This window comes from Poecilia reticulata, chromosome 12 (assembly GCF_904066995.2).
Source record: "Poecilia reticulata chromosome 12, P_reticulata-male-v2, whole genome shotgun sequence".
Classification (NCBI taxonomy): Eukaryota; Metazoa; Chordata; class Actinopteri; order Cyprinodontiformes; family Poeciliidae; genus Poecilia; species Poecilia reticulata.
In genome coordinates, this window is record NC_088841.1 from 7,483,440 (window position 1) to 7,509,021 (window position 25,582).

Genomic DNA, 25,582 nt, shown 5'->3' on the forward strand with positions numbered 1-25,582 from the left:
GACTCATAAGTCTGACTTTATGAAACAAATGCTTGAAGGATTTTTGAAGAAGGCTTTTTTTTTTATTGCCACAACAAAGTCAGTCAGAAGTAAAATGTCTGTGTGTGTACGCCCTAAACCTGTTTTTCTTTTTTTTTTTCTTTTTTTTTTTTGCTGCTGCCTGCAGCATCCTCTAATTCAGTGATAGCTTTTAGTCTTCTTGATATCAGCTTGCGTGGTTCCAGATAAGCCGGAACAACATTCAAGTATGCTTGAGAATTTTATTTGAATCTTACAGTGACAGCCATAGTTTGCAGTGTGCTTTTAAAAGATTATAGGGGATCTCTTTGTTATGAGGTATCAAATGCAATTGCAAAGTGTGAACAGTCTTATGTATTTGCAGAGAAACAAAAACATTTGCATACATTTTTGACATACATCAAATTCTTTGACTATTGCATACTATGATTGTTTCTTCAAAGGTATATCTCATTCTTTGGCCCACATTTGTTGCTGGAAAATAGGTATTAATTTTTTTATTTTTTAACCACATAGTGAAATTAAGCTTTAAAATAATGTCACTCTCAGTGATATCTCGGGGTGAAGTTTATCTTTGCTAGCACAAAAGGAGATGTAGCTAGTGTCAGAATATAAGAATTTTCTGCACTCTTTGACGGTAATTTTACGCCAGACACTATTTTACTTAAAAAGTAAAATTAAACCAAATTTTAATTTCAGCTTATCTGTTTTGATTGTGTAAGTCAAATTGATCATTCATATATATATAAAAGAGGTAAAAGAATTTTACCTTGTTTAAGTTATTTCTGTGGGTTTATGACAATCCAATTACAAAAGGAAACATGGATTTAGTTGGACACCAAGTGTGTACAAACAGAGGCAATAATAATGGTAAGAGTCATGTCATAACAGTCTCTAATTAGTTGAAATTTACAATATGGCAGTTATGAAAACAATATTAGAGGTGTTTAAAGTAACAAAAAATTTTATTTAATGTAATAATACCAATATTTTTTAAAGTTAGTGGAAGTGAAACTGACAAAAATGACTGGAGTAAGAAAGTAGTAAAAAAAAGGCTATTTAAAACTATTTAATAATTATCTTATTTAATTAGCAGCGGATAGACAGAAATATGAAGTTATGTGCAAATTTTGGTATTTTAAAGAGCAGAATAAAAATAAGCTTAAAAAAGTAAAAAAAAAAAAAACCAACAAAAAATCAATTATCATCCATCAGAGAAACTATGACAATTCAGGAAGTCAGTGAGTTGATGCATTCTGCTTCTGTTGGGTTTCCTTAGACATTTATTTTTACCAAACTGAACAATAAACTAAACTCGATGGCATTGTTTGACCACTAGGTTCAATTTAAATTGTATGTAATTGAAATATGGTGTAGCAAAACTATTCCTAGAAGTACAGTAGTTATGCCTACTATCCTAAACATAACATTTGACTGTTTACTGCCTAAAAATGTTAATAAGATAACAAAAAATGCTTTATGTAAGACCAGACGTAGTAGGCAAAGTACAAATGAATAATAGACGTCATGTGACGGGGCCGTGGGATTCGTCCTGTCTCTCTCCTCTGTCCTCCTGCTGCAGCCGGTGACTGACGGAGAGAGAGGCAGGGGGCTGGACCACAGGAGAGCAGCCTGGAAGCAGTAAACCCTGCACGGCGACACCTGCAGACATTAACTCCTCGTGCTGACTTTAGTTTTTTTTCCCCTCAGTACAGAAAGAAAGAAAGAAAGAAGAAGAAGAAGAAGAAAAAAACCGCGGATGAAACCGAAGCAACTGGTGCGGAATGAGGGCGTGAGAGTTGCGGGAATGTACGGAGAGCCGAAACGAGACTGAATTAACAGAAAGTTCTGCGACAGACGACAGCGGAGACGACAGCAGGTAATGGCAGACTGAGTCATTCTCATGCAGGAAAAAAAACAACAACAAAAAACACAACAAAACGGTGCTTTAAACAGCTTTTTAGATAGCTTCGCTTTTTTTTTCCTCGTGCTGCTTTAATATTAATGAACTAGCTCGCGTGCGTTTGTTTAATTGATCTGTTTAGACCGGTGCGTTCACAGGTAAGAAGCGGAGCTTGAGTTGCTTCTCTCACAAGCCACTCTTTGTTGTGATCCTGCACACATCATTTGCTTGTTCGCGTGCATTTGGGAGGTTGCATGAGTGGCTTTCAGCATAAGTCGCTTTATTGTTCCAAATGAATAAGCCTCGATGCTGATGATGTTCCACAGGCTTCTTTGTTTGACGATGTTTTGAAGCTTCGATCCGTATTTTTCTGTAAAACTCAATCAGACTTTAGGGATAGTGTCTTGAACTGACCTGTTTATGGTCAGTTTTTTTGTTTGTTTGTTTTGCTACGTGAAGCAGTTTTAAAGTTATTATCCATTGGTTTGTATTTTAGTTGAGCGCTGGCAATAAAACCCAGTTGGGTAATGAAGTACCAGTTTACATTTCTGGATTTCACTATAATCGGTGTTTTAAACAAGGACTCTGACAAAAACAATCCGTGCTAGTTCTGCTTTGAATGCATTTAGACTAGTGACATCACAAGAAGCACTTTTAAAAAAAATTTTATTTAAGTTCCCTTCCAGTCTGTCCTGGTATTTTTAACAAACAGTGCTCTGTTTTTGTCAAATCTTTCTGAAATTTCTTCAGTGTTCTCACATATTCAAATCTCAAAAGTAACTTTTTAGCAAGACAAATAAGCTTGTTTTAAGTGAATAATTCTTGAATATAAATATTGAAAAAGCACTAGTTAGGCTTGTAGATAATTTCACTTTAACATGGGAAAATATATTAGTGAAATAAGTAATTTTTATATTAAATTATTTACTCAAAACAAACTTATCTATCTTGAAAACAAAAAAAAAACCTTCAATATCTTGCTGGCAAGTTAGTTGTATGCTAGTTTATTTTAAGTGCAATGAAATATTTGCACTAGAAACTAGACAAAAATACTTTTAAGATGTTGTGTTTTTGCAGTTTGTACCTGTAGGACATTTTATGCCATTTCCATCTTTCTAGTCAACATCACAGGAAAGAAATGAGACAAAAAAGTCTAATACTCCACAATTAATGAACTCAAGTAATATGAGATCCAAATGCACTCATTTCCTTTGTACTGACAAATCACGTAAGAGTGATGATGACGCAACATGAAATTCAAAAATGCATTTATGAATTTCAAATACACGGGAATACCAATCATAGGGAAAGCTTCAAATAGGAAACTGTCACTGTACTTGTCGCAGTTTGCTTCAGCAGCAGTATCCATCTCGGCTTGGGAGCCACCCAATTCAAACTCCGTCGCAGACACTGAGTTGTCAATCGGCGACAATGCTAATGCAATCCAGATTTCTCTCAAAATCTGCAAAGAGTCACTTATCTGTCACAATCTTCATCATTGCCAGCTGATCAAGCTCGGTTCTTGTGCAACTTGTGATGTCATCGACCAAACTGTAAACTAAGCAGAGTTTGCAGTTTTCCTCTTAACTCCAAATGCCTTCAGTGAAATCCTACATTAGAAATCCAAACATAGTTAGTGTTTGAGTGGTAACTAGATTTGCTAGTGGGAGAAAAATACATTAGTGGATAGCATCTTTAAAATAGCATCTGTCATTGGTTGTTTACATTCTGAAGTGAAGCCAAAATCTGTTTCCAGCATTGAATATGACGAATGCATTACAGTTAACCGGGAGGAAAACTCCTGATACATTTGCATCATTTCTTCTTAATGATCATGTTAGCGATCATTAGCGCCGTGTTAGTCTCCTCCTTGCGTGTGAAATGCGCAGCACATTAAGGTGTAATTGCATCAGGGAGCTAGTTTAAAGCTACTTCTTTTCATGCAGTGTGGCAGCTTGCCATGTGAGAGGAATTACATAATCCAATCCCGCTTCACCTGACAAGAAAGTGCAGGGCGTACTCGCTTACATCTGAGAACATTTGCATAGCATTCTTAGCTGTCAAAGACGCTCACTGAATGCCTTTTGACAGCGTGCAATCTTCTGGTGCTTGTAATCTCTTTTCCCACGCTGGGTTCCGGGGGGAGCATGGCCCTAAGCCAGCTCAGGTTTCTGAGTCACTGTAAACTCAGGGCCAGGACAATGACAAACACAAAGAATTGTCTTTGCAACTCATCCTCTTCCCAAGGTGATTTATTTTGTTTTTTTGTCTTGGTTTGGTTATCTGATCGTCTGACGGTTAGACATCACGATAATTGTTGGCAAACTCCATAAGATCAGAGCCAGGCGGCTCTTCATTGTTTGAACGGGTGCTTTCGGGTCATGCCCTTTTATTTTTAAAGCTTTTGTAAAGGAAAGCGAAACGGAGTGTTCGCATTTGTTGACTTGACGGGGTGGAGCCTGTCAACCCGCACCAATGTTTACACTACAATATGAAATGTTGACTCACCTGTTGACTGATATATTAAAATCGGAGACACCCTTGCCTGTGGTATCTTCTCCTGAAAATGCTGTACGTGTCTTGGTTACTTTATAGTGTGCAAACCTGGTAGGAACCTTAGTGCTCTAGGGTGTTATTTCCCAGCCCTTCCAGGTTTAGATGCATTAAAAAAAACACTCAAAGGGAATCGCAACTCCCAAAATATGGATGGAGAAGTATTTTTGTCTTAGTGCGCTTGAAATCAGACAAAACTAACTTACAAATAACTTTTCAATGACAAAAAAAATAGTTGCTTGTTTTAGTTCAATAATTCCTTAATATTGATGAAAATTTACTAGTTCAACTGGCAGATTATTTCACTTATAACATGGAAAAAATGTCTTATAATAATAGAAATAATCTGCCAATGGAACTAGTACTTTTTAACCAATTTTAAGACAATTTTGACTAAAAACAAGGTCCTATATATTGTTGAAAAGTTACTTGCAAACTAGTTTTGTCTTAAAGCATATAAAGACATATGATCAATATTAATAGATAATTCGTCTGAAAGAATGTTCAATAATTTCACTGAACTGCGCAGTATTCTGGGGTATGTAGGCAGAGGAAAGACTTTAGCTGATCTCTCACGGCCAGCTAAAAACGAGGTGGGTGGCCTTAACTAACTCACTCTTTGGTTACTTAGCAACGTACTCTGCAGCATTTGCAAGGTTTCGCAATTGTTCCTCATAACATCTTAAAAATAAACAACAGAGTTGCCAATAAACAATGTGTGTTACAACAGCTAATGAAAAAGAGAGTCTGGGACACAACGTCAGCTGTAAGATTACTTTAAAAGAAAAGAAAAAATCTTCATAACTATATAACACAAAACAACTCTAGACGCGTATGTAAGCAGCTTGACAGCAACAGGAGAATGTTGCTTCGTCTTTGTCATTATTAGCCTAGCATAGTAAAGTAAAAACAAGTAAAAACAAAGAAAAACCTGTCTATCCCTATGATCAAACTGTTGGTAAGTGTTAGTATGCAGCCAAATGCTCAATTGAGGATATCATGGCTGACTACATCTGAGCAGAAGATGCAGCTCTACTCACCATGTCAGAGCAGATAGACAGTGTAGCCGCTGTAGCATCAGCTCTACAGGCTCAAGTGTTGGATGTCAACTTCATGCATTCACAAAATTAAAAAAAAAAAAATTAAGAGGTGCTTCACTTTTACGTCAGTATGACTTTTTTAAGCTACTATCTATTTCTATATTTTGAACACGACAATCTTTAAATAAAAAAAAGAGCTGCATGATATTAGAAAAGCCTCAAATTAGGATTTTAGTGTTAACATATTCTTTTTTTTTTCTACATAATGCTGAGTTAATTTTTGAGATATTGCAAAAGTTGTACAAGGTTCAGGTTGAGATTCCTTTGCAGTAATTCAAGGAGAATCTCCTCCAGTTATGTGACATTTAGGGTAGCAGAAAACATTTCGCAGTATTCCGAGTTACCTTAGCGAGATGTTGTTTTATTTGCAAACGCGTAGCTTCAGACCACGGACAGGAAACACTGGAAACATGTAAGTAATAGGAAGAGGTAAGAAAAAAACATATTTGCAGAAACTAGCTGAAAGTAATCTGGGATCTTGCAAAAAATCTTTGTCAGAGCAACATAGAATTTCTCATAAAAATTGCTGGATATCATAAAAGTAACCCAGGATCATGCTAATCTAATTTTTACAAGATCTTTCAAAAGTAGCTTTGTTCTCTTTCACTGCAGCAGCTCAAGCAGAATTATCCCTTTTGCCTCCATTTCTGATTTGCTTATAACCATTAAATGTTCAAAATATCAAACACCAAGAATAAATTTGTCGCAGAGGGGTATAATTATTTCTTCTTTTCATGCTTCTTGACAAAAAAAAACCTCCAGACAACTAAGAACAAATGAGTGCGGTCTGAAGAAAACATGGGTTATAGATTAGACCGGGTCCAGGCCACCCACAGCTTTGTGGTTTCTGATGTTATTATTAACTTAACATTAGATTAACTTGACTCTTTCATCTGCAGGTATTTGGTGGATGGGTGGAAAATGGAGGTGAACAGACAAGAGGTTCCTTTATATGTAAGTAACTGCACAATTAGTTTTTATTTTGACATGTTGTGCAAGTCTGCTGGATGATTTTTATTTATTTATTAGTAGTTTTGAGCTATTTTTTTGTCCCCAAAGAACTAGCCTTCCAAGCACTGGTTGACTGCTGAGACTTGTGTCGCTGATGAAACCCAAGCCAGGAACATTTTAGTCCCAAGGGAAGCCAGACCTTTAACAAGCTGTTCACCGAATGAACATAACCTCTAAAAGCATGACTTCTCCTAAACACGAAGGCCACGGTGCAGGAATAAACTCGTCAGAGTGGGATTTTGGCTCTTTAAAGACAACTCCACTTAGGTTTTAAGTGGTGAAAAGATATACAGGATGTACATTAACAGTTGGGTGTGTCTGGTTAATTGTGGGACAAAGTTTTTCCTTCGTGTAATACTTTTATTTCTTCAATTTACCTTCTTTTTCCCCTTCAGTCTTCCAAATCTGCTGTCTCTCTCTTCCTCTCTCTCGCCCGGGTGCTCCCGTGCCCTTGTGTGAGTGTGGAAACGTGGGTGGGCCAGTCGTTGAAACGATGCCAGATTTTTTTGTTAGCAGAGTGTCTGCTTGTTTTGCTGTGTCACCGCTTTCAGGAGGCAAAAAAAAAAAAAGGTGGTGTTGGGTGGAGAGACGATGGCCTCCCCCTACCCCCCTCTAGCAAAAAAACCCTATGCCTAGACTCAACAAGGTCTGAAAGCCAGGCATGTGAATCATTATGGCTTCCAGTGCCTCTCCGGTTGGAGGAAGTGGCGTCTCCAACCTGGAAGGTCACACGGCTCAACAGGAGCGACTCCGGCTGCTGAATGAGATCCAGATTTCAATGGCCGGCTTTGTGCAGACAAGCTGCGGCGCGCCGTCGCTGTATAAAGGCCTCAATTGTTACACGCCTGGTAAAGTTTTATGGGGCACCTTCACAGATGTAACATGGTGTCAGGCCAGTTGCAGATACTTGTGAGATCAATGGACAAGTGGACGCAGTTACGTGCAGGCAGAAGGAGTTTGAGAGGAAGCGGGTTTTAATTGAGCCGACTGCTCCACCAGGTCTACAGTCCCCCCTCTGAAAGTAACGGACGCATTTGATTGCTTTTGTGATTCGCGCTGGCTTTCACAAGAAAATTAAATGTAAGACGAAGATTAGCTTTAAGCTTTCATTTCCAGGTATTTAGATGTTCCAAGTTCATATCCAGGCAGGTTTTGTTAATTCAAAAGTAGACTGAAAGAAATCCCTCCGAAACAAACAGCTAAGTGATGTTTTAGTTGTCTGAATCAAACATAACTATGACAATGGGCCGTTGTAAACAGATAAAGAGGAGGAATAATTTTCAACTAAACTTTTTTTTTCTTCTTTTTCTAAAAAGGACAAGGAAATTTCAGAGATCCAAATGTCAAAAATTTGAGAGAAATTTTGAGATTGAGCTCTGAAATTTTCTAGAAAAAAACAAGAAAATGTGTTCCTTGGTCTTCATGATGCCAAGGAACCAATCTTCACAAATCTTCTCTTAAAATAAACAAACTCTGGGACCTTCACAGAACAGTTTACAATTAAATTACACAATTTTATTGTGTAATTGTGTGACAACCAGGTCTACTATTTGGAAAAACATCACTGAATGAATATAATAGCAAAGTGACAAATATACAGAAGCAACAGAGTTTGAATGCTTAAGAATATCTAATGACTTAATTAAAAATGTAGTTTGTCTAAAATGCAAATTACTGTATCTTCCGCACTATAAGGCGCACCGGATTTTAAGGCGCACCCTCAATGAATGGCCTATTTTAAAACTTTTTTCATATATAAGGCGCATAGAATAGACACTTCAGTTTGGGTTGCCAATTTGTTCCGTACCCTATTATTACACATCCACAATTGTAAAAAAGTGGTCCCCGAGTTCCTTATATAGTAGTCTGCCCCAGTTGTTGTTTCACTCGCGGTGTTGTGATATTGTGCCTAACTGCTTTCTGGGTAACACAGACCAACCAACACGCTGCCACCGCAGTCTCTGTCTCTCTTCCCCCGTCCTGCCGCCCCCCTGGCTTTAAATATATTTTCAAACTTTATTAACAAACCAGCGTTCTGACAACTATCCCAGCATGCACCGCACACTTCTTCTTCTACAGGGGAAAATGAAGTTGGCGGCTGCTTACCGTAGTTGCTAGACCTGTTGTGGCTCAATATTGGTCCATATATAAGGTGCACCGCATTATAAGGTGCACTGTCGGCTTTTGAGGAAATTGAAGGTTTTTAGGTGCGCCTTATAGTGCGGAAAATACGGTAATTAAGAATTTAAACAGCTTTCCTCCACCAGCTAAACCAGTGGTCCCCAAATTTTTTTCTGTGAGGGCCACATAACTTTTCCCTTCTCTGGTGGGGGACCGGAGTCAGTTTGTAACAGAAAAAGTGAGACGATTGCAGGAGTGCCTAAATGTAAAAATGTATTGTATTCCAGAAAGCACAATCAAATAACCCTCTCTGGGTTCTTCACAGAAAAAATCCAGAAAATAACACTATTTATGAAATAAATACCTTATTTTCCGGACTATAAGCTGCAGTTATCTCTGCCGCTCCACGTTTTCCACTGCAATGAAGCAGCAGCAGAGGGGGGCGGACACCAAAAATTTGAGTCATAACAGGTCAATTGAATATCACATTTATTACGGTTGAAAAAGAAAAAGTTGCCAAGTTTAGATTTAACTGAACTGATTACGGTAGTTTCCGAACGATAAGTGTAACAGTAAAAGTGCTGATGCTTTGTGTTGCTACTAGCATGTGCTAAATGAAAATATGCGCTTTCTTCTTTTTCATTTTCTTCTTCCTGTTCTTCTTTAGATTTCAACAGCAGCTTGCATCCATTGTTGTTACTCTACTGCCATCTACTGGATCCTAATATCTATACCTCAAATTCTCATAATGATCCCAGTATTACTTAAAAAATGAAAAATCTTCTTTTTCCCCTCAATGCTGTTTAACTGATCAACAACATTCTCAAATTTCAATTCCCTATTAAAACCTAATTCCGTTTTAATGGACGCTTTCTTCTTTTATTTTCAATTTTGACTTCCAATGATTCACTTCCTGCTAAAGAGCCCCCTCGTGGTTGAAGAAAAATCCACATATATGTGGAAGCTATAAGCTTCATGGTTCAAAGCTTAGGAAGAAAGTAGTGGCTTATAATCCGGAAAATACGGTATATGTAAAAAAAAATAAAAATGCTCTCTGGTATTTTTCAGGGGGCCGGACCAAATGTGGAGGTGGGCCGGATATGGCCCGCGGGACATAGTTTGGGGACCGCTGAGCTAAACAAAGCACAGTAGTAGTAGTAGGAGTAGTAGTCCTCTAAAAAAAAAAAAACATTCCTTCTTCTAGCTAGGCTAGAGTAGCTACTGTCGAATTTAGTTTTAATCATGTCGTCATCGCAGTTATTAATTGGGATTCCAGTCATATTTTCATAAATAGACAAGGATTAGGTAAGGTTGTCATAATACAGTCAGTTATCTCACTAAAGCTGCATGTTTCAGTGTGCTGGTTTCTTTTGAGTTAGTGCAAAGTAATTGTGCAATTATGTAATTGTGTTGCACTTCACCAATTTAAATAAGCAGTACATATACTGAACATGTGTGTTTAGCAATAAACGGTATTTTTAAAAAAAGCAAAAATATTGTTTGCCTGAAGCTGGTGAACGTTTGTACCTGCTGCAGCAAGTGTCGCATACTTGAAATACCTGCTTAAGGCTTTTTGATTATCCCTTTGAATAAGTATTCATGTTTTACTGCAGAAGCTTGATTTCTCTCTGACATTATGAAACAGGAGATGTTCAATGCATTTGATTTGTTAATTCTCTATTTGAATGGTTTTGTAATCCAGGAGCACATCCCAGATTACTGTTACAATAATGTGCATATCTATACAAGAAGTGTTTACTATTTTAATGTTCTTTAATTCATTTGCCAAGTCCTGTACCCAAGGTTCTTATAAACTCTGCTTTGATTTTGTGGGCCCAGAAAATAAATGAAGCCAGGTTGGGGCAGGCTTAGAATTTTATTGTCATATTTTTTGGTACTATTGAGAAAAGAATGAAAAAACTTAGAAATATAGATATAGATTAATTGAATTATATACTATATTTGTTCAGTTGTGTCATATTAAGTGTTTTACATTGTTAAAAATAAAAATTATGATTTCAATCACAAATATTATAATTTATTTCCGATAACTGCATGGCACAGCATTTGTAGTACCACATTCTCTTTTAAAACAGGCTTCTCTTGGACACCATTTACTTGTATATAAAAAAAAACATAACTGTTTGGAGGACACTGGTGTCAGCTAAGGTTCTGAAAGAAGTATGATTTATATCCCTAAACTGCACACAGTAACTGCATCTAATCATCCTTTTTCTGTTTTTATTTTAAATTTGTCTAGATAACCATACATCTAAATTTGAAATTCTCAAAGTTTTTCCCGATAAAAAGTAAACGATATGATAAATGCACACCCCTAGGACCAGGCCAGTGTCACTCCTGTGATCTCTGACGACCACAGAAAAGAGACAGAACTCAACTCTAAGGTTTAGCTGGCGACTTTCTGCTAAACATCCCACTTCTGACACCAACTGTGCAGGATAAATAATTACCAAGATGCTTTTCTGCTCAAACTGATGCACAGCTGTACAGAAGAGAGCAGAGCAGCATCACAGCATGCACAGCACTTTCTAGTCTCAGTGGAATGCATTACTCATCCAATATACAATATATCATACGTTATTTATTCTTCTATATTGTTCACAGAAGTTTTAGTGTGAGGGCTTTTGGTCTCTGATGAGTGTGGAGAGGGCACTTTACTTCTGAGTTATTTTTTAGCCGTTAGCGTTCTTTGAACTGAAAAGAATGTGTGGCCGACAGCCGTCATTGTTTTCACGTCAGATTAAATCAGCAGAGTTTGAGAATAGGATGTTGGTTGTCACTCTCTGCGCTCCAAACAGATCCTCAAGTTTATTTCAGGTTGGGACGCTTCTCTGAATTGCCACTGTAAACGATATAAGACTCTTGCTTAATCTGTGAGTTTAAGACTTAAGGGGGAAATTCGTCAGAGCAAGTTTGAAGTCCTGATGATGTTTTGTTTTTATTGCACGTTTTTTGATTTGATCATTCATGTTTTGTGTAGCCTAATTCTTATTAAAAGTCATACAAGGATAACAATAATAAAAAAAGCTGTGCCGGCCAACGTTTCTCTCCAAGACAAAACACAATTTGTGTCTGAGCTGTAATCCTATATGGAGAAAAACTGACATCAGGCAGCTTCTCACTAAGGAGAACTGCTTGTTATCGGAGCTGTTTTTGTTGTTCCAGCGGCGCTGGTCTCTCTCCCCTGACGTCACGCATGTGTCGCACTCAGGGGATCATAGCAAAGCGCTCTACTTGATAACTGCTGGTTTCCTGGAGACCGGACGGCAGATCTGATGTTGTTTTGCTCCTGAATGGTGAACAACACGTCAAGATTCTCGTCATCCACATGTTTGGATGCAACGATAGGATTAAAACAGTTCAGTCATATTGTACAGCCATGCCATTTTAAGACAGAGTTATGGTTTGGTCTTGCATCTTGCCTTGATTACTTTTATCATTAGCTTGGATATTTCCGTTGTAATTTTGTGCCTCACCTGAAAATCTGACCATATGGGAAGCTAGAGTTTAGGTGTTGAATTATTCACTGATCATGGATCAGGTTGTCATGATAACACAGTGGACAATAGGCCATAGATCACATCAGTCTGGAGTCTTATTAACGACTCCTGGAGCCAACTGTCTTATTCTTTCACAAGGCACAGGAGGTGCGATCCAGATACTGGTCGTTACGTCAACCATGATTTTTTTCCCCTGTTGTATACAATGATGAAAGGCAGCTAGAGTCTTGGCTCCCACAGTGAGGCGGCTGTTTTTCCTACCCCTACTTAAGCTAGTGGGCTTAAGTAATAACTCTTCATTCATTGACTAGATAAAGATGATTCTATTGCAATATGAAGTTTTGTTGAACAATTGTGATGAATGTAGTTGGATCGTCTCCAGGATCTCAAGCCTCTCTGGATTGCAGCAGATATAGAAAACCAAGTTTTTGATGTCAAAGCCTTCAGCGTTTTTGGTTTTTGAGACTCAGGTTTTTTCGATCACAAATATATTGCTACAAGAGTTACTCACCAACTGCACTAATTCCCTGTAAACAGGGGAGGTTTCTGCATCCCACCCATCAAACCAGTCTTTTGCACTTTTAGCATTGAAAACACTGATGATGACAATCCTACTCTCTCAAGACTCAAAGATCCTTCAGGAGCCTTTTTTGATGTCTTGTGCAGCACCTCTCTTCCTCCACATGTCCTTCATTCTTTCCTATGCTGTGTCCTCTCCACTTTCTCTCTTTTTATTAATTTCTTTCGTCTTGTATTCGGTCCACTTAAAATGAATGTGAGGGGCAGAGAACCTTTTAAAGCTAAGTCTGGGACTTACTGGGACACAATGTCATCCCCTGTACAGACGAGAAAACACCAATCATTCCAGCACTTACTCTGGCCCCTTGTAAAAGTACTTGAAACCCTTTTTAAAACCTTTGTAGACCTTGATAAAAGAAACCAACCCTTGCCTTGTTATCCCCAGTTACATGTTCTGATTGCCTTGCAAAGACATTTAAATGAATGGATGTTTTTCTCCTCATCTTAGGGACAAGTTGATGGTTGCGTGTTGCTGCAAGAAACAGCCCCTGAGGACGGTGAGTTTTATGTTGTTGCAGAAGGCTCCAGTATTACTCACGTGACCACCGCAAAAAGAGGCAGCGACGAGCGGAGTCTTTGTTTCACCGTTCCAGGTGATTACTTAAAACATCATTGGGTGACACTCGTTGTCTCTTTGGCTGCCGTTTTTGTAACATGTTGTTTTGTTTTTCATCCACAGGTCACGATCGCATGGAAGTTGTCTCCGTCACAGCCTACATCTCCACGAACAATGGAGTTTATCCTTATGGGTGTACAGCTTTCCTTCAATACTTTAGGGATACTGCTCAGGATGCAGCAGAGTACCTTAGGGGGGACAGGGACCAGCTTGCCCCTCAGAGCTATCGGGAAGTCTTGAGGAGGTTTCCTCTGTTGGCGCAGGCAGCTGACCAGGAGATCTGTGGACTGTTAGAGTTCAGAGAAATGGAGACCCAGCTCAGAGGAAGTTCAGGGGATAATGTTGACCTGAAGCATCTGGATGAGAAGATCACTCTGGCCCTGGCTAACATGGAATACCCTCAGCAGTGGAAAAACTCTGACAGGGAGCAAGGAGAAGGTAATGTAACAGGATGGCAGGCGTGCATATCACGCGCTGGGGTCATACAGGCGAGTTTACAGACACTCCGGTAGCTTCATCCTGGCTGTTGATGCTTTTTGACATCTCTGATAACCCAGACGAGTTTGAGTGTGGAAAAGAATAGTTACTGTAGAATGATGTTTCACTATTTTTAAGCTAAAGTATAATATTAGAGTTCAAATTTTAAATTGTCTCCAGTGTTTTATCTCAACAGCTAGTGTTGTTAGCATGGCTAACATTACTGAAAGAGCGGTCCTTATGCTTATTCCTTGGAGAATGTATATCTTCAGCTTGACTGCAAGATTCTGAAAAGGCTGCTAACATTTACAAAAAGTTTCAAAGAATAAAACAGAAAATTATTAGCTGTTATGTGCTCAAAATTATTAGAGTTAACATTTTAACTCTAATAATGCACAAGTAACTATTCCAGATAAATGGATGTATGGACTATGAATTATACTTTGGAGTATTTTTAGATGCTAGCAACACTCTAACTCTTCTAAATTGCGACCTAACTCTTTTTATACAAATCAGAAATCACCGCCGGGAAGAAAAAACTCTACAGGCAGACATCAGCCGACAAACTGAAATGTAGGACACAAAGAGCCCTTGTGTAGCAGAGTGTAAATATGGCCATAATTTGTTTAGAGAAAGCAAATGTCCATGCAAAACACACACAAGGTGCAGATGCAAAGTAGCTGTTGCCCCCAGCCCATCCCCCACACGGGTGGCCTCTCAGTCTGTTGTTTGCAGAAACAAAACTTTGACAATAACTTTCTTGTTGTTTGACCTTTTCATGAAGTCGTTGGGCAGTGTTGTCTCGCCACAGTTTGAACAAAACTGGGTCACAATTAACCGCTCTATTTTAGAGCCCATGGGGAAATTCTTATTTTTGCAACTGTATTGATAATGGATTAACTTGTTTTTTCTTTTTTTTTTTCACATTTCTGCACAATAAAAATTCCAAAGACCCCTATGCTGTTAATCCTTTTGAAAATTCTCTCTGAGATCACAATTAAAAATAGAAAATAAAAAAAATACACCAAGAATCTGTTGCACTTTACCGACGCAGAGTATCAGCCGAGAGAGAGCAGGTTGAAGTGTTTCTGCTGAGTCGAGGGGCCAATGTTTACAGTCCCCCATACTCCACTGAGCAGCAGCCTTTAGGACACATACTGCAGGTGTGTGTTCAGTGAAACATCCAATTTTTCTGGGTCGTAATATTGCTGATTTACTGTTTGGAACTGACATAATTACGAGTTATTCATTCCTCATTTTTGCACGTGTTATTACTACAGATTCCACACATGCATATCGAATCATGTGTACAACTCGGTGAGTTGCACGTAATCGCTAGCAAAGATCATTTTGTGCCTTTACAACACAAACTAAGTCAATGTATTTCAAATGGATTTATGCATTACAGTGATCCCTCACTATAACGTGGTTCACCTTTCATGGTCTCGCTGCTTCGCCGATTTTTTTGTGCTGTTTTTTTCACAGTGCATTGTGTTCTGCGTCCTGATTGGCTAAACAGTCTCCGAGCTCCTTCTCTACCTGTATACCAATAACATTACGGTATTTAAATATAAGTAATGCAGGTTGGCCATTCAGGAGATGAAAGCTGAAAACTTTGAAAGCCAGCTGGAAAAAACTGGCCAGAATCAGCGCAAAACCTGACCGGAGGCTCGCTTGACGAGATCCATGGCTCTGCCGTAGATACAGCTGTGAATCTCTCGGGTTGGAGGAGACGCTTTAATGTCATGACATTAAGGCCCGATTGATGAACACGCACATCCGCTGTCCTGAAAACAAGTTTTGTTCTTTGGTTTCAATGTAGAGTATTTAATTATTCTGTTTAATAATTGTAAAAAATAAAGGTAACTCTACTTCGCGGATTTCACTTATCATGGGTTATTTTCAGAACGCAACCCCCGCAAAAAATGAGGGATCACTGTACACTTAAATACAAATAAGTGCACAATTTTCAAGTGAAAGGAAAACCGTTCTTTTTTTTTTAAATTTAGTGTATATAAAATCTTTTCTGTTTACAATTATGCGCTACTCTGTGTTGATCTATCACATAAATCTCAGTCTCAGGTTGTAAATGATAACCATTAATAAATAAAAGAATTTAAATAAAAGTTCAATAAAGAAAAAAGATCTGTGGATGTTTGCAAAGTGACAAAATGAGAACATTTGTAAGGCTTCCTATTGCTGAGATGAACAATGAAACTGTTGATGTACAAAAAATTCTAACTTTAGCTTAAATTTTTAACATTTGAATTCCTGTTTTGTCTGTTCTCTGCAGGTCATGAACATCATCACAAAGAAGCCCTCCTCCGCCTTGCTGTCCGCTTGCATTTGGTCCACCTCACTTGCTTCCTAATTCACCAAACTGCAGGCCAAACATTGCCGAGCTTACCCAACGAGGAAGGGGAAACTCCACTCCAGCTGGCTCAGGGGGACAGATTTAATTCCACCTTCAGGGACCTGGCAGTGTAATACTATGATTACTATGAAATGTACTAATTTGTGGGACAATTATTGCAAGCACATTTTCCTCATTGGAGAAATACACAATGCTGAAGTAAATATTCTTATTTTGCAAATCTCAGTTATATCCAGTTGAAGAAAGCCTGACTTTCTTAGTTACTTACGTCTGCACTTAGATAATAAGCAACACCTGAAAGGCTTCTCAAGCTGCAAAACAAGTACTGCTGTATGTAGACTGTGAAACCTCCCAATGCAACGAGGCAGCGCTTCTCCCCAGGGTTGTAAGATCCCCACTGGAGGCTTTTTGGGGCAGGCAGAGTGTAAACAGAACTTAGAAAAAAACACATAAACTACATTTGTCAAGAACCAGCTGACCCTAGGAGATTTGAGCTGGAAAGTTAACTGCAGAAGAAGTAGAAAAAAATGTTACATATATTTGGTCCTACTTGTAGAGTTGTGGCTGTTTTGAGAGGCTGAATGTATTCTGCAGTATTTATTCTGCTGACAAAGCTACTGTACAGTTAGAAAGATTTTAACTGGAGATAAATATGTTGTGAAACACTAATTGTGCATTTCTATTGCTAAGAAATATAATTTAATAGTGATTAGCAAGAGCAAGTTAGATATTGCTTGCAACTACTTGGCACAACCCTACTTCCTGTTAACATCCACACAGAGTGTTTTACTCAGTACTCTTGTTTGTTTGCTTTTTTTCTTTCCCTTCATCAGTCCCTCTGAGGCTCCCGTAGGCCCTCCTCCGGGTGTTTTCTGTCTGTGGGCTGACAGCTCCTGCATGTTGAGGTTTTGTCCAGGAACAGAGTCTGTTTTCCTCACTCTGCGACAGGCTCCCGTTGGCTGCCCCCAGGACGCCATTATGGTTCTCAGAGAAAAACTGGAAGACCACAGAATCTGCAGACAGGTGGGGTGAAACCACAGGGAACACTATTAGTTTGATTCATTATTCTAACCTTGTTTGTTTTTTTTTTTCTGCCCATGGATATGTTTCATGGTTTGGTTGCCATGGAGATACAGCAACATGAACACATTGCCTTCTCACTAAGTATTTACATTCATTGAGTATTTCCACATTTTGTAACATTCCCACTACGACCCTAAGCGTATTTTCTTGGGATGTTTTTAAGTGATCACAGTGGAAAGGAATGGGATCTTCAAATATAATTTGACAATTGTGGTATTCCGTTTACTCTCACACACGTCAATGAAATCCACAACAACTTAATGCATTTAGAAGTCAACAACTGCTAACCTACCATGAGCTACCAACTTCAACAGGAGAGCAATTACTTTGACATGCTTGTAGTTCACATACAAAACAAAGAAAAGCTTAAAAGCAAAAGCATTTAGCGTAATATTTATGGTAGTTTTACAACACGAATATTTGTTTCTGTTCAAGATCAACGGTCTGAGAAGGAAACACAAGAAGTGCCACAAAAATGAAGCTCATCTGGATGATCAAAGTAAGTGTTTTGTTTTTCCTTTTTGGTGTTACGCGGTGAATAAGTCATACAGTAGCTACTTAGCTGCACATAAAATGAAGGCGTTGTAGCTTTGCATTGATTGAATTGCGGCTTATTTAAAATAAAAATGCCTTTCAAGACAAAAATTTGATGTGTGTGGTGCTATGAATGCTGTCATGCAGTTACCTAAAAATAAAAAAGTAAGAAATAGATTTTTATCACATTGGTGCTAAAAAATATTGTGAAAAGTTGCACTTCATTTAATCATATTTTCAAATTTACCGATGGAAAACAGTAAAAGTCCAATTTCAATGTATTTTTCTAACACTGACTGAAATTTATTGTGACAGCGATAAATAAAAATTCTTATCATGACAAGAGACAATAAATGATAAATGATACAATAAATGCCCTCACCCTCTGGGGTATGCTGTCTTGTTTTCACATCTTGTATTTAACTGAAGTTTGAATTCAGGTCAACTCACAGATGAGACTTGAAATAAAAGCAAGGTTCTGAAAATATTTGTAAAAGAGAGAAACATGGAAATTGGAAAAAATCCAAGATTTACTCAGCTGTAATTCTTACATTCCTGACCCACTGGAGTCTAACGTGTGTCTGAATGGATATAGCATCTAACAGTATAACTCTAGACTCACACTCATTCTGGCGTTTATTCATTTTTAAAGCGGTTTATCAGCGTCACTCTCCTACGTTTTAAGCTTCTGTGATTTGTGTACGTTCGCTTTCCCATTGTAACTCCGTGCAGACCCTGGGAGACGGTACTGTCGCGCCGATTAAATGAGCATTTGACTTGTTCCAACGTAATAATCAGAGGACTCTAGATTAGTGCCAATAATTATCATCTTAAGAGCTTGTGTTTCCCACTGTCCTGTTCAGACGGCTGGCGATGGGAAGAACCATGCAGGCTTCACCGCAGAGCTGTAGGAAACAAACCACCGCAGATTCATTTGTGCAAACACCGGGATCGTCGAACATCCATCACTTGCAGCCTGCAGAAACTAGAAAAAAAAAAACTTTTAACAAACGCCATAAAAGGAGACGTCCCTGTGCAGCGTAAAGACAGAAAACGAGTCGATTGTTTCTGTGTTGTCCAAACTCCACCTCCTTTTTTGTGTGACATGCTCAGGCTGGTTTGGAAACCCACGTAGAGAAAGATGTTGATCAGTTCTTTCTTTTTTTTTTTTTTTCCTTTTTTATATCTGTCAGTGGCTAGATCTCCCCATGTAACTTGGAGCCACTCTTTCTGGTTACCATAGAGATGGCAGATAGTGGTATCGACTCATGAAGGCAGGCAGGAAGTGTACTTCAGTATTGACCTTAACCCTGTCCCGACTTCTGCAGCAGTTCATTAATTCTCTTGAAATAACAACTTCTCAGCAGGGAGTGTGTGTTCTTTCTCAGGACTGGCCGCAGCGGACGGACAAAACATCCCATTTGTTTCTTTTGGATTTGTGGACTGAAGAGTTAGGAGAGAGCCTGATCCCGTTCTTTCTACACGACTCGCTTTGTTTAATTTTAAGTGGAGGTGTTTTATTCAGCACCTTTTGTTTAATGCTTTCTTTTTTGGCACAGGTGGGACCAAGGAGCTTCAAGTAGATGGGAAAGAGATGGTGGACAACGTGAGTATTCTTACAAAAACAAATGTCTCAACATTTTGCTTTTCTAGTGCCTTGCAAGAGCTTTTTTTTCTCACAACTGTTCCTTATTACAATAATTACGCTTAAATCATTCATGGTTTTGAAAGTTTTTACAAATGCAAGTCAGAAAAGTTGTCCATTCTTCAGTGCAAGATTGCTGAAAGCCAGTTACGTCTTCTGAAAGCATCAGTGAATGTCAGGCTTCATTCTTGCCAATGATTCTTGCTTGGATTTAGGTGTGGACTTTGACTAGGTCATTCTGAAACTGCAATATGCTATTCTCTAAATGATTTGTTTGCAACCTTCCTAAGTGGGCTAAAAATGATAAAGAACCAACTGATGTTTTAAATACTGTTACAATAATAAATGCAGTTCTCAGAGGTTTTAAAAAAATTTCGATGCAGTAATTGAATTAAACTCCCCACAACAGAACTAAATGCACCAGCATTATTCTTTTTCTATCTTTTTTGTATTTCGTCTAGAATTTATAAATATTCTTTGCATCATTTTCCACAGAAGAAATTGTATGCTTTTTTTGGGCAAAAGTTTTATGTTTTTCTTTACTTAAAATTCCAAAATTGAAGTAAAATGTTTCTTTTAGAAAAGGTAGATATTTATTTTAAAAAGTTAGCTGTCTTTTCCCAAGGTCATGTAGCCTTAGCGGCTCCAAGCTGGGTTTATTCGGCTGAACTGTGTCAAAACTAGCCCTAACTCAATAATCATATATACATCGCCATAGAAACGTGATTAGTATCAATAGATAATACGTCTGATGGAGTGAACTCCACCCAGAACCACACAGCATTCTGGAGGAAATAGGCTGAGGAAAGGCTTTAGCTGCTCAACCTCTAATGATGTTGGTGGTATCAACTCGCTCACTCTTTTGGTTACCTAGCAACAACCTGTTCAGTGTGTTGCACAGCAACAGTTTCAGGTTTTGCTAGCATTCCTCATAACTGCTTATAATTAAACAGCAACAGAGTTTTTCAGCGTTGTCTGACGATGCGTTTAGGGGCTTGGGTGATGTTGGCTTCCCCGCATCACTTAAAGTTTTGGACGTTGGCCACCAAAGTGTCAGAGTAGATCAGGGTGAATATGAACATGGTACCACAATGTTTATTTGTAGAAAGTTTTAGAAAATCCTGAACTATTATGCAACACTTTGTTTTGGTTTGTACGCTGACGTTTGAGGTAGTAATGTAGCAAAATATATTTAAAAAAAAGGCACATACTTTCCCTGGACAGTGTTTAATTTTTTTCATCTCTTCTGTGTGCCTTTGTGTTCCTTCCTTTTTTAAGGTTTTTGAAGATTTGAGGACGTTGTTTTTAATCGACACCGATAGCGAAGAGGAAAACTCGTCGTCGCTTCCTGGTAATTCTTCCCCCTTCTACTCCTGATTTAGATGTATTCATCCCACTCCCTGAGCTTCTTCCATTTTACCACAACAACCTAATATTCCCGTCTCTGTCTGAAATGACAAACAGCTAAGCCCTAAAAGAACACAACAACATTTTTGTGGCTGCAGAGAACAGCGGGGGTGTAGGAACAGTACACCGTCACCGGCTGGAATCCTTTTTTTATTTTAGGACTGGCGCGATGTGCAACCGGGCTTCTGTTTTGAATCACATCACTGGAAATCAATACAGCTACTGTTTTGCAGCCGCAGAGAGGGATGCGCTCCTGCCTGACTTGCAGTGGTTGGTGGATCTAGAAGCCTGTTCTGGTCGTGTCCAGCCTGCTCGGACTCCACAACGAGTCGTTTTCCAGAGTCCAGGAATCTGCCCCATCACCGGGACAAAGATGGGAATGGGGTCAGACTTGTCCCACTCAGAATCAGTCTGACCTGGGTGTCTCGTCCTCTCTTCCCTCTCTGTGCTCCCCCCAGAGTTGTCACCCTGCCATCCCTCCCCCCCAGCTTCCCCGATTAGATGGAAGAGCTGTCAGCACTAAGGAACGAGAGTTGGAATGTTAATAAGCTAAAATGCTTAAAAAGCCTCAGAGTTTAACAACATGCTTACTTTAGGATAATGTTTTTTCTTTTTTCTTTTTAGTTAAAATCCCTTTGTGTCCTGTCATCCAAATGCTTTAGTTGTTATTGCATCTATGCGAGGTAGCCAGAGTTGTTGTTTCTTTCCAAATCTGCTAGGATGATCATAATAGTTCCTCCGGTTTCGCCGACATAACTCAGTGCCTGTCAGTTATTGTTGGAGCGAAGCGCCGTGACGTTCCGTCTACCGGCAGAGACCAATCTGTCACCAGCCCTCGGGTCGGACGGAGGGAAGATTTTCATATCTCTGCTTGTGGTTGTATTTAAATACAAAAGCAGGAGGATGAAGACATAGTGCTTTCCAAACCTTCCTCACGTTTTCTCATTCTGCAAGCGAAAGACGTTGCATGCTTGTTGGGATGTTACGTGAAAGATTCAGGATTCTGAAGTTTTTATTTTTGTGTTCAGGGAAACGGCACGCTGTGTAAGAAACACACAGAGCCTGTGATCTTGGCAGATCACAGCCTCTGATGTACATCATTTCAACAGTTTTCTCAAAAGCCACACAAAATCACTCATGTCTAAGTTTTTTTCTTCATTAAAACAGCAGCTCTAGTTGTCATCCATCCATCCATCCATTTTCTTCCGCTTATCCGGGGTCGGGTCGCGGGGGCAGCAGCTTCAGAAGGGAGGCCCAGACTTCCCTCTCCCCAGCCACTTCTTCCAGCTCCTCCGGGGGAATCCCAAGGCGTTCCCAGGCCAGCCGAGAGACGTAATCCCTCCAGCGTGTCCTGGGTCTTCCCCGAGGCCTCCTCCCGGTGGGACGTGCCCGGAACACCTCACCAGAGAGGCGTCCAGGAGGCATCCTTACCAGATGCCCGAGCCACCTCAACTGGCTCCTCTCGACGTGGAGGAGCAGTGGCTCTACTCTGAGTCCCTCCCGGATGACCGAGCTTCTCACCATTTCTCTAAGGGAGAGCCCAGCCACCCTGCGGAGGAAACCCATTTCGGCCGCTTGTACCCGTGATCTCGTTCTTTCGGTCATGACCCAAAGCGGCTGGGATGAGGCTCAGTGCCTCCAAATCCGAGGCCATGGTCTTGAGCCGGAAAAGGGTAGAGTGCCTTCTCCGGGTCAGGGGGGTCGTCCTGCCTCAAGTGGAGGAGTTTAAGTATCTGGGGATCAGCTCTAGTTGTGAATTTGTTATTTTTGTAAATTAAGTACTCTACAGATGATCGAGAATAGCTTAGTCATTGTGTTCCTACTTCTGCACCAGCAGGGATAATTAAGATGATTATTTTTTTATTGTCATTTTGTTTCTGAACCAAAGTCCTTGAGCTTAAACATGCCTGACTTTATTGTTTATTTTGAAAGGAATATTGGAGTCGGCACATCCAGCTATAAAGAGCCATTAGATGCCTGTCTCGTTCGGTTACACAAACAAAACTTGCAGACAGAAGCTGTTTTTCTTCTCCTTTACACTTTGAAGCTTTTAATGAAAAAGTGTCTGGCTAAAGACTCTCTGTCGGGACACTTTGTTGCATCAAATGCATAAATGACGTAATTCTACTTCTACTTCTACTTTCTGTATATTTCATGTTTTAACATGTATGATTCTCTTGAATCATACATGTTAATGACCTGGTAATCACATGTTCCTGGTGATTGATTACCAGGAACAGGCTTGGAAAAATGTTGTTATAGACCAACATAAACTTGCATGTAATTTAAAGGCTGAAATAAAGGGAAACAGGGAAACACTGTTTTCCTTTATTTTTTATTATTTTTTTGCAATTAAGGAAGAAGATTAAAGTAAAGGTTACTTTTACTCCCTATCCGAAAACTGTAACACTTTATTTGAAGCGGTGTATATGAGACTGACGTAATACTGTAATAAACTTCACAAATGTTTATCACTGTTGTCATTTGGTAAATAATGAAATTTTTAATGCAAAGTTGATACTTTTTTAATGCACTTTTAATGCAGCCTTGCATTAAAAATGTTATTACTTACGGAATGACTCTTCATGACAACAATCGTAAAGATTCATGAAGACTCCTTCAGGTGTTTGTGACTGCATCATGTCAGTATTATAAACCCCCCTTCAAATAAAGTGTTACTGCAAAAACTGTTAAAAATGATCATTACGCTTACCACCTTTACAATGTGTTACAATGGTCCAGTCTAATTGCCAGTCTAACTCGTGGGCAGCAGAATACAAATTCACACCACACTTTTCAGATTTTTGCTAGTAGAAATCTGTAAAAAAAAAAAAAAAAAACAGAATTTGCCCTTCACTTCAAAATTATATGCTTCTTTCTGTTTATTACTTATAATGTTGCTCCAAACCTTTTCAGTTTGTAGAACGGATTTAAAGGAGTGTCGTGCTGCTTTGCAAATGGGAGAAGTTAAGGACAGGACTGGATCTAAAACATCTGCCCCGGCGTGTTTAAACTCCAAGGTCTTCACTGTGTGAGAGAAGCAAAGAGGAAATGCCTCTGAGATGCCCAGGATTTCCTTTACATTAGTGCAGCCTTGGCTGGTTCAGACATCAAAGACTGGGTGGAAAGCGCACTCATCAAACCGGGCAATTTTCCACACTGTTATTCTGCCACTCCTGCTGATATGCTGCAACAGCACACGTACTTACAGACTGCACAAGTACTGCTCTGCCCATTCAGACATGTGTGGAGCCTCTTTAACATTGTTCTGAGCTGGAAAATTGTGTCTACACGTTATTTTGAAGGTTAGGATTTCATGTGCAAAACATAAAATACCCGTTGTTTATTTTAATAAAACGATGTCGGCTTGCCGTTGTTTTTCTACATGAATCACAGGAAAAAAGGAGTGTAGGAAGTCCATTTTTACCAGTTTATGAAATGGATAGTTCTACAGGAAATCAGGCAGGAAGTTTTTTTTTTCTTTCTTTTTTTTCCCTCCCACTCAATTGAATACATTTTTTTTTCACTGCTTGAGTCTTGTTCTGGTCAAGTCTCCACCAGCTTTGTGATTGGTTTTAAAACCAAACATTTGATATAGTATATTAAAAAATAATCTCTCTTAATTTGCAAATCTTTAGATGATGATAGGAGTTCAGTAACCTAAAACATTTCTTTAAGGCATCCACAGGTTTACAACATTTTCAGCAAACTTCTGAAATTCTGATATTTTTCATTACTTATGCTTCCTGATTTGTGCAAAAATATTATGTAATCTTTATTTATTCAGACAATAAAGTTTTAAAAGAAGGTATATATTATCCTCAGTTATTTCTTTGACAATTGCTGCGGAAAAAAAAATTAATTCAATTTTTATGTATTTTTTTAGAAGAGGTTTTATGTTTTTTCTTGAGAGACATTTATTTTTTTCTCAGTGTGGAAACTCGGCAGCAAAGTAACAGACAAATGGATGCACACAGATTCTTGCAAGCTAAAATATAAACAAAAAAGAGACTACGCTACGGACTAATTTACAACATAAAAAAAAAAGAATTACTGTAAACCTACTGTTATCGAAAATAGTTTGGCTGCCTCGGATTCAGAGAAACTAATTTTAATAGATGTCCAAAATGTGCTTGTAATATAATATAATATGCTGACGTTTATCACTTTTATCACTCTGCGCACATCATTTGCAGCGAGAGGCCAGCCGTTGGCTTGTCAAGATTTAAGACCTGACCTTTTTATATTAGAAGAGTGAGCACAAACATTAAGCAGATGTATCACAGTGAAAGGGCCCGGACTCAGAGAATGTCAATGTAATCCACCTTATTTTTCACCAAACACATGGGGCCTGTCGGCGAGGATGATGTGTAGATTTTTTTTTACAAAAACAATCCTTTAAAGGTCAAACAGGAGTAGGTATGCAGCAGCTCATAACATTTTCCTTCTCTCTAAGCCTTGACATTTGTGCAAAGAGAGAGTGAAGCAGGGAAAAAGAAGAAAATCCTGAACCAGAATAAAGCACGGGATAACATGGGCCAGGAGAAAGTAGATATATCTTAATAGTCCAGCAATGTGACATGTTGATAATCGGTCCTCTAAGTTTGGCATTTCTGTGTGTTAGAAAGTTGTTGTTTTTT

The 25,582-nt window shown here is 38.9% G+C and overlaps 1 protein-coding gene across 5 annotated transcripts in view; it reads left to right on the forward strand.

Moving 5' to 3' along the window:
• The first annotated feature begins 1,397 nt into the window (after positions 1-1,397).
• The window catches only part of arhgef28a (Rho guanine nucleotide exchange factor (GEF) 28a), a 51,986-nt gene continuing 27,801 nt past the window's right edge, over positions 1,398-25,582 (forward strand). Inside the window, exons 1-9 of one of the 5 annotated variants that reach the window (XM_081613379.1) lie at positions 1,398-1,897; positions 6,474-6,528; positions 13,255-13,399; positions 13,486-13,860; positions 16,193-16,382; positions 17,107-17,296; positions 17,792-17,855; positions 19,450-19,496; positions 20,814-20,886. In XM_081613379.1, the coding sequence (XP_081469505.1) occupies positions 6,496-6,528; positions 13,255-13,399; positions 13,486-13,860; positions 16,193-16,382; positions 17,107-17,296; positions 17,792-17,855; positions 19,450-19,496; positions 20,814-20,886 (1,117 nt within the window). In that variant the 5' untranslated portion in view covers positions 1,398-1,897; positions 6,474-6,495. Of the gene's footprint in view, positions 1,898-5,215; positions 5,241-6,473; positions 6,529-13,254; positions 13,400-13,485; positions 13,861-16,192; positions 16,383-17,106; positions 17,297-17,791; positions 17,856-19,449; positions 19,497-20,813; positions 20,887-25,582 lie in introns of those variants that run through there. The other 4 variants (XM_081613381.1, XM_081613382.1, XM_081613383.1 and 1 more) reach the window with 4 other exon arrangements.